Source organism: Abramis brama, assembly GCF_963993115.1.
Source record: "Abramis brama genome assembly, chromosome: 7".
Lineage (NCBI taxonomy): Eukaryota > Metazoa > Chordata > Actinopteri > Cypriniformes > Leuciscidae > Abramis > Abramis brama.
The window spans coordinates 1149601-1159988 of record NC_139969.1 but is presented as its reverse complement, the minus strand read 5'-3'; the positions used below and the strand labels follow the sequence as shown (position 1 = coordinate 1159988).

At 40.1% G+C, this 10388-nt stretch overlaps 1 protein-coding gene across 1 annotated transcript in view; it reads right to left on the bottom strand.

Annotated features, from left to right (window-relative positions):
* Positions 1-831: 831 nt before the first annotated feature.
* LOC311086328 (protein APCDD1) overlaps positions 832-10388 on the bottom strand; it is a 20849-nt gene continuing 11292 nt past the window's right edge. The window contains exons 3-6 of the mRNA XM_084119145.1: positions 8565-8775; positions 8042-8368; positions 4503-4824; positions 832-3099 (exon numbers count right to left, since the gene is read on the bottom strand). Coding sequence (XP_083975271.1) covers positions 2672-3099; positions 4503-4824; positions 8042-8368; positions 8565-8775 — 1288 coding nt within the window. The 3' untranslated portion in view covers positions 832-2671. The remainder of the gene's footprint in view (positions 3100-4502; positions 4825-8041; positions 8369-8564; positions 8776-10388) is intronic.

Here is a 10388-nt window from a genome sequence, read left to right as displayed (position 1 = left end):
GGTGTTTTTAATGTGCTTTAAGACAAAGCATGTGTAAATTCATAAGTCGACTCCATTGCTGAGTATTTCCTCCTTAAAACTGCAGTGAACCAAAGACAGTCTCAAAAACACGCTTTGAAATCGCTGGTGTTTCTGACGTCACAAACTACCTTGTAACCAATCAGATCAACGTGTGATCGTCAACCAGTGCATCTCTGAGCTGAGTGAGTGAGTGGAGGCGGGGCTCATTTGCATATTCATAGAACCACGCATACTAATTGAGGCAAGGGTGTCGAGTTACATTCAAGATATTTTAAGGTATGAAGATTTTTCTTTTTTTTTCAAAGAAAAAACTTTTAAATATGTAATTTTGCTGATCAAAGATGAGTTTTAAGGGATAAAATGATTGACTACTTTGAACTGTGTAGTTAAGTTAAATATTGAGAATTAAAAATACATATATCGGATTTTTATGGTGAAATAAAATTAAGCACCTGCTTGAATATTGCAGTGTTTTTTATTTGTTTCATAAAGATTGTATCAGACTCATTTAGACAGTGATGCTTTTATAGTCTCTAATATATTCCACATATTAACTTTTTCCGCCAGTATTTTTGTTTTTAAGTTGCCAGTCAGCGGCAGCAAAGTTTACATGTATATTAAAAAAATGTCATGGCCACCAGTATATTTTGTTGTATGAATACAACATGCAATATATATATATATACAGTATATATAAAGAACAGAGACTTTAGCTTCATGCATTCTTTTAAATCAACAATTATAATATACTTTTTAGTCATATTTAGTCATACATATTTAGTGTCGCTCCGCACATTCAAGACAAACATGTTCAAGTTTCAAATTTATTGTCATTCTGTTGTCCTTTGCTGAATAATGTAATGGTTAAACAGTTAATACAGATTTTTTGATTGATGTCTGTGTGTAATCGATAAACATGGATCTTAATACACAGTTATTAATATTCATTACACAGTAAAACAACAGATATAAACATTTTAAATGTGTTTTTATGCATTTAAAATGACGGCAATGTCAGAATAAAGCAGGACATTTTTATTCCATTAAATTCTCATTGTGATTTGTGTTTGAAACACTGACCGTCACTATAATACATCCACATTATACAGTATGAAATATGAACTATGTTATAGCTATGGAACTTACTAAAAAACATCAACTGACCCTTAATTTTGCTTCTTCTCCAGTAAATGTATCTTGATTTAAGAATGTTTAGATATTTGTGCTGGAGAACGAGACAGAAACACTGAGGAAGAACATCATGTTTTGCAGCGTATCTGCAATTTTTCTATAAAGATATTTTGCAAAGTGACAGTTCATTCCAGCACATGTAAGAATAATGTCTAATCGATATTACCGCTTCGTCAGCATATTTATAAATCTACTGTTGATGAATGTGAAGGGTCAGTGATCCGTGGAGGTTTACTGGCCTGAAACAGCATGAGTTAAAAACCCTCCTGAAAACAGCTCTATAAAATCAGCAGTGATTATCTACAGTTATTAAAGGTCCCATATTGTACACCTTATTTTAGGTTTTGATGTCCGTAAGAATATATATTTGCGGTATAAGAACCAAAAACCATCTCGATATATTTTTACAGCTCCTTTCTCAGGAGCTCCGCCAAGAACAGGTCGAGTTTGGCCTGTCTACTTAATATTCATGAGCCTCTCTTCTGATTGGCCTGTTGTTTTCTGAGTGACCCACCATTGGTGGGGGTGGGACTGAAGGCGGAGACTGAGTCGTTCTGACACATGCTGTGTGTGGATCGACTGTTTTGAAACTCATATGGTAGTTTCATCGCCTCTAGACCTCCGTTATCATGAAACAAGCCAGGAGATTTCAGTTTTGACAATATGGGACCTTTAATATTTCCCTTTCCTTCCATGTAGCCCTTGAAATGGTTCATATCGTCGTCTTAAACTCATTCTCTTATAAAAATACCTCTGATATGAACGTCCACGTCTCACTCGTTCTGCAACGAATGCTTTACAGGGAAAAACACACAGAGAAATTAAAGTTCTGTCATCATTTGTCATTTCAAACCTGTGAGCTGGTCGTTTTCTGTCAAACATTAATCAAGAATTTTTTTTTTAAAACTACTAGAGTCACACCAACAAAATAAGTCCTACAGAAAAAGTAAGGGACACATTTTTAAAGACACACACACACACAAAGACTCACACACTCGTACACACATTTTTTGTAGTGCATTTCCGTTTATAAATAGTTCGTAGGAACATTTCTCAAATTGTTTTGTTCATATTTATGATCATCATCCACTCGTCTTTATGAACGAGGCTCCTGCTCTCTATGAATGGAAAAGAAAGTGAATAAACAATGACAGAATCTTCATTTCGGGCGTTAATTTTTTTTTTTTTTTTAGCACTCGTGGAAAACAAAGTCTCGTCAGAAGTGAAAGCGTCGGGCTTCATTCGTTCTAATAAAGTGCGGTTATCGTTGTGCAGCAGTTTTAATTAGTCCAACCATTATTACACAAGTGCATTCTGGGTCTTCAAGTCAAACATGTTCCAGAAACATCCACATTGGTCCTTCATCCGAAGAATCCCATAAACACGAATAAACTCGAAAACGCCACCGTCGTCGCAGATCGCCATGGTAACCGCTCCGGCAACTGGCATGAAAATGCACTTATTTGTCTGCAAACATAAATGCAAATAAACTCAAAACCGCCACTGTCGTCGCCAGATCGCCATGGTAACCACCCCGGCAACGATTGCTGAGTCGCTGCGGGCCCTCGGCGATGATCTCTGACCTGCACTGGAGTAAAGGCATCTGATAGGACGTGGCTCTCCTCTCGGGCCGGTCCGGGCTGGAGCCGTCGCTGGGCCGCTGGCCGTTGTAGAGCAGGTTTCGCCCGTGAGCGTCCGTCTCCATGCGGAAGAGCTCGTACTCCGTGTGCGGGAGGCGGAGCCCCAATGCCACGCAGCCATTGGTCGGAGTGACGTCCTGCTCCACGCCCACACGCCACGAGCCCTGAACACCACACTCGTTCCCCTCGAAGACGTTCAGCAGAGATGTGGTCGCGAGATCCATCGGCATCACACGCATGTGGTTCACTGGAAAGAGAATTAGTTCATTACAGTCAATTAATACCCAAATCCGGCCCACATCTGGCACACATGGATTCCTCACGGCCCAGATCCGGCCCACATCTGGCACACATGGATTCCTCGTGGCCCAGATCCAGCCCACATCTGGCACACATGTATTCCACACAGTCCAGATCCGGCCCACATCTGGCACACATGGATTCCACACGGCCCAGATCCGGCCCACATCTGGCACACATGGATTCCACACGGCCCAGATCCGGCCCACATCTGGCACACATGGATTCCACACGGCCCACATCTGGCACACATGGATTCCACACGGCCCAGATCCGGCCCACATCTGGCACACATGGATTCCTCACGGCCCAGATCCGGCCCACATCTGGTACACATGGATTCCTCGCGGCCCATATCCGGCCCACATGATTCCTCACGGCCCAGATCCGGCCCACATCTGGTACACATGGATTCCACATGGCCCAGAACCGGCCCACATCTGGCACACATGATTCCTCACGGCCCAGATCCGGCCCACATCTGGCACACATAGATTCCTCACGGCCCAGATCCGGCCCACATCTGGCACACATGGATTCCACACGGCCCAGATCCGGCCCACATGGATTCCACACGGCCCAGATCTGGCCCACATCTGGTACACATGGATTCCTCACGGCCCAGATCCGGCCCACATCTGGCACACATGGATTCCTCACGGCCCAGATCCGGCCCACATCTGGTACACATGGATTCCTCACGGCCCAGATCCGGCCCACATCTGGCACACATGGATTCCTCACGGCCCAGATCCGGCCCACATCTGGTACACATGGATTCCACATGGCCCAGATCCGGCCCACATCTGGCACACATGATTCCTCACGGCCCAGATCCGGCCCACATCTGGCACACATAGATTCCTCACGGCCCAGATCCGGCCCACATCTGGCACACATGGATTCCACACGGCCCAGATCCGGCCCACATGGATTCCACACGGCCCAGATCTGGCCCACATCTGGTACACATGGATTCCTCACGGCCCAGATCCGGCCCACATCTGGCACACATGGATTCCTCACGGCCCAGATCCGGCCCACATCTGGCACACATGGATTACACACGGCCCAGATCCGGGCCACATCTGGCACACATGGATTCCACACGGCCCACATCTGGCACACATGGATTCCACACGGCCCACATCTGGCACACATGGATTCCACACAGCTCAGATATCAAATTATGGTGCGTTAAATCATATTTTTCCATAACTATTTAATTAAATTGGCTTAATTAACACATTAAATCGACAACACTAGATTTTGGATTTCTTATTGCAGCAAAATGACAGGCCCAAGGCGATTGTACGTAAGGAGTTGTGAATGATATTCGAAGAGTCTCACCTTTGAACACAAACTCGGTGCCGCCCATGACGCGTGTGGACCGAACCCCGCGACTGTACCGTCCTCTGGCGTAGATGCTGAACGCGGGGTGTTTGCAGACCGGGTCAGAGTAGTGGTAGTATCGGCCCTCCCACGTGTTGTTGTTGTCGTGGAAGATGAAGTGTCGTGTGAGGAACAGAACCTCGGGCCGGACCTCGCAGCGCCGGGACACCCAGTGCCCGTGGAGACTCACCGTGAGCTCGGGTCCGTGCGGGAGAACCGGCGGGTGGAGGGGGTCCGAGAGAGACACGATACCACACGAGACACAGCTGAGATCGTGGTTCTGACAACAGACCAGAGACACGGAATCTGATTATCTTCAATTCAGTTCACATTTATTTGCAGAGCACTTTTCACAATGATATTTAAACTGTAAATTATATATTCAAACTGCAAAAACTGTAAATGACACATTAAAACTACAAAACTGTAAATATATTTAAACTGTAAATTATACTTTCAAATGGCAAAACTGTAAATGATACTTTCAAACTGCAAACTAGTTATGCTTCTATTAATACACAATCAATAAAAAGCACCCATGCATGAGGCACATGACACTGAATACACACATGCAGAAAACAAGAGTCTGATCCACCCAGAAAACCACCGATGAACACACACACACACACACACAGGTTCTGCTTTTGAGACTCAGGGATGGAATTGCAATCATGTCCGTCGAGTGGCTAAATCAGGAACGATGTGTTAATGAGGGCTTTAATGGTGTGCGATGACGCAGTGCATGATGGGATTGAAATGGACGCCACATGCTCAAGGATTTTTGATTTTTCTTTACGGCTTATTCTTCGATGGGCTCTTGTGGCTGATTTTGCAAATCGTTTTAAATAGCATGAGAAAAAAGTAAACATCTTTCCATAAAGAGGAATTTCTATATTACATTTTTTACGAGCTCATGTCGACCGAAAGCTGGTTTGTGTCACAAAAGCAACTACTTAAACGAAGCAACGTGCCAAAAAGAGCTGTTTATGCACATAATACAGCGTGTGTGAAGGCCAAACACAGCCCTGCATGTTTAAAGCGGTTCTTTTGCACAAAACACTGAACACAACTGAATATCTTTACTGAAATCACAGTGAGTGCAGCATATAGCAAGTACATCAATATGTGTGACCAAAGAGATTTATTCCGTGCTTTTTTAAAGTCAGAAAAAGTTTGGAATAATCACGATTTTTTGTTTTTGATTGAGTCTCTTCTGCTCACCAAGGCTTGATTTGATGAAAATACAGTAAAAATTGTGAAATATTATTCCAATGTAAATCATCTGTTTTCTATGTGAATATATAGTAAAAAATGTATTTATTCCTGTGATCAAAGCTGAATTTTCAACATTTTACTAATACTTTATATGTTAACGTATTTTTAAATGTATTGCTCACCCAGAACACCCTAGCAACCACCCAGAACACCCTAGCAATGCCCTAGCAACCACCCAGAATACCTTAGCAACTGCCTAGAAACCCCATAGCAACCACCCAGAATGCCCTAGCAACCACCTTAGCAACCGTCTAGCAACACAATAGCAACCACACAGAACACCATAACAACCGCCTAGCAACACCCTACCAGCCACCCAGAACACCCTAGCAACCGCATAGCAACCACCCAGGATACCCTAGCAACCACCTAGCAATACCATACCAATCACCCAGAATACCCTAACAACAACCTAGCGACCACCCAGAACACCTTAGCAACCCACTAGAAACACCCTAGCAACCGAGTGGCGAGTTTTGCCACTAAGCACCACTTTTCTTCAGGAGATGTACATTCTAGTTGTAAAGTGTTCCCCTTCTCATCACTAAACGCTGCTGGAAAATAGTCTTTGCCTCTTACTGAGAGAGAAAACACGAGTCTGAGACTCAAACCAGAGTCATGTTTACTCTAAGCTGAGACGTTAATTCATACAGAATGAGGTTTGGTTTGTTTCAACAGAGACGAGAGCGAGGCAGGCCGTCTTCTCTTTTATTATTATTATGATTATTACTGAGATCCTCCTGATAAAACTCTTCCAGATGAAGGAGAAGTCGAGCAGAGAGATAAACATCCTTCAACACACCAACAGATCATGAAGATCTTTCATCCTAAACTCAAACATCATCTCAGTCTCGGAAAACACACACACACACACACACACACACACACACACACACACACACACACTTCTCACTGACACAAGCTGCTTATAAAAGTGACCACTGTTATATGACAACACTAGATCTAGTGGAAAGAGGACATGAATAATAAATAATAATTACCTTTTGCAATGAATAATAATAATATTTTTTCGTAATGAATAATATTTTTTGTAATGAATAATATTAATAATAATACTTTACATTTTTTTTCTTTTTTTTAAATGTGTAAATTGCTCTTTAATGAAAAACCTGTTTTATGTTTGCTATATATTTTTTCTTTTTTTTTAGGATGTTTACATATTTGTATAATAATAATTTAAGTGTTTGTAATGAATAATAATAATGTTTTTTGTAACGAACAATATTTTTTATAAATAATCCATTTTGTAATTAATTATAATAATTTGTAATTAATAATATTAATTATTAACAATTAATTTAATCTAATTTTGTAAATGTTTAAAAAAAAACATTTGTATGTAAAATACAGTTGTTTTAATTAAGTATTTTTTTAGGATGTTTACATATTTTTCTAAAAATAACTTTTGTAATGAATAATATTTTTTGTAATTAATAATATTAATAATAATACATTTTTGTTAATGTTTAAAAACATTTTTGTAAATTTGTAAACTGCTTTTTAATGAAAAAAACTAATATTTTATGTTTGCTATTTTTTCAGGATATTTACATATTTTTATAAAAATAATAAAATATTTTTGTAATGAATAATATTTTTTTTTGTAATTAATAATACATTTTTGTAAATGTTTAAACACTTCTTTGTAAATTTGCAAATTGCTTTTTAATGAAAAAAAAAACCTAATTATTTGTGTGCTATTTTTTATGATGTTTACATATTTTTATAATAATAATATAGATTTGTAATTAATAATAGTGCATTTTTGTACTGAATAATAATAATATTTTTCAAATAAATAATAATATTAATACATTTTGTAAGTGTTTAAAACGTCTTTTTTTAAGGATATTTACACATTTTTATAATAATAAAAAATAAGTTTTTGTAATGAATAATAATGCATTTTTGTAATGAATAATAATGTTTTTTATATTTATAATTAATATTTTTTTAAATGTATGTTTTTGTAAATGTGTAAATTGCTTTTATTTTCCATTTATTTATTTATTTTTACAAAAAACTAAAATTTGATGTTGAAGCCTATAAAATGTGTTTTCTTTCAAGGATATTTACATGTTTTTATTTTACATTTGTTAAGATGATTTATTAGTTCCTAGTATAAGTCACTCCAGGCTGCCGATTACAGTGATTTCAGCCCAGTTTTCAGACAGAATGTTCACTGAATGTTCTGGGCTCACCTCGGCGTTCTGCAGCGCCGGCTGATAGCTGGAGGGTCTGTAGTAAATCCTCTGCGCGGGGTCGGTGTGAACGTCTCCCAGGTAAAGCTCCTCCACCAGGTGGTCCAGGTTGTGGTGCAGGTACTGTTTCTCCAGCCTCAGCAGCTGAAGCTCGTGCATGGAGAAGTTCAGGCCTCGGTTCCAGTCGCAGTCGCAGGCGCTCTCGTCGCTCCACAGGTCGTAACTCACGTGAGGCTCCCAGGATCCGGGGTCCCGAGCGGAGCCTTTACAGGTGCGGTTCAGTTTCTGACCGAGATCTTCAGCCACCGACGCCGAGTGACACACAACCTGTCGAGACAACACGTTTATTTCTACAGTACACTATAAAAAAATATCGTGATTTTAACGGTAAAAGACTGCTACAGTGAAAAGACGGTAAAATGGTAAATGGTAAAATAATGCTACTGTGTAAGAAAACTCACTGTAAAGTGTTACCAATATTTCCTTATCCGTACATTTGAACGTGTGTTTTATGTTTCTATACCTGTGCGCGGTGGATCTGGTAGTCGGCCTCGGTGCCGCCCCGTACGATCCAGGACGCCTGTCGGAGTCGCAGTCGGCCCCGGATGAGGAGTGTGTATGTCGGGGCAGTGCAGTGGTTGTCGGCGTAGTAGAACTGGAGAGCCTGGAAGGTGTTGTTGTGAAAGAAGCGGTACGAGCGAGTGAGAAACTCTGGACCGGGTCGAACCTCACAGCTGCCATGAGGGAACAGAGAGAGTCAAGTCACCTTTATTTATATAACACCTTTTACAATACAGATTGTTTCAAAGCAGCTTTACAGAGATAATGTGCTGCATTTAATTTTACAGAAAAAAGCTGTTAAATAATTCACAGTATGAATACTGTAGAATTACAGTAGATTACTGGCAACTCTGCAGCCAGTGTTTTACTGTAAATTTTGAAAAATGTATTTCATGTTTACGGTAATAAACCGTTAAATATTTTCACAGTACAAATACTGTAAAATAACAGTAATTTGCTGGCGACTCTGCAGCCAGTATTTTAGCATTATTTTACAGAGATTTTTTTTACAGTGTGTTTATTATAAGTTGTTTATCAGTGCACATTATTATTGTGTTAACTTCATGTTCCTAGTAATCTTGAATCAGAATCTTGAAAGTTCCTCTCGCAGCATCTCTTCTCTTCTCTGATGATGAGGGCGGGGCAACCTGTCACTAACATGAGATCAGCCAATAGCAAACCACAACCATCCAATCATCCAATCAATTCCCCACGGACAAAATCAAACCCCGCCCACATTTGTTCTTGTTTGAGAAGCGTTTCACTCAGATATGCGGCACAAAGGGGAAGAAAAGACTTGCGCAACTTACGCTTTATGCTGACTTTAATGTTGTAAAATTCATAAATGATGACACAAATTCTAAATTCTGGTAAATTACCGGTAATGGATCATGTGTGAACAGGACCTTTTAAAATATACCGGTAAATTGGATCCAGCAATTAACCAGTAAGGGAAGTTGTAATATTACCAGTAAATTACCGGTAATATGCGCTGTGTGAACACGGAATGAAGAGTACCGGTATTTTGCATGTACGAGGTCATAAAATTATGACGCATTTACTCAGCACTGTTTACAAATCTCTTCAAATTGGAGTGATAGCGAGACTAAAGCACTTCTCCTCATGCGGACGGATGAAGACAACGGCGTGGCGTTAAAAGATCACTTCCGATGACTGAAATCACAGAATTTACCGGTATTTTGGTGCTGATGTATAAATGGTCTCTTACCGGTAAAACGGCAGAACGCCATTGCTTGTGTAAACAGCATATTTCTGTATTCACCTGTAAAGCCATTTTTATGGCAATTTTATGGTTATTTACCGGGTAATTTTTACTGGCAATTTATGGTAATTTACCGGGTCATTTTTACTGGCAAATTTACGGTAATTTACCGGGTCATTTTTACTGGCAATTTTACGGTAATTTACCGGGTCATTTTTACTGGCAATTTACGATAATTTACCGGGTAATTTTTACTGGCAATTTACGGTAATTCACCGGGTAATTTTTACTGTCAATTTTACGGTAATTTACCGGGTCATTTTCACTGGCAATTTTACAGTAATTTACCGGGTCATTTTTACTGGCAATTTACGGTAATTTGCCGGGTCATTTTTACTGGCAATTTTACGGTAGTTTACCGGGTCATTTTTACTGTCAATTTTACGGTAATTTACTGTGATTGCTGTGTGAAAGGGGCTAATACAGGGATGGGCAGCTTCGGTCCTGGAGGGCCACTGTCCTACAGAGTTTAGCTCCAACCCTGAAAAAAATCACCTGCCTGTA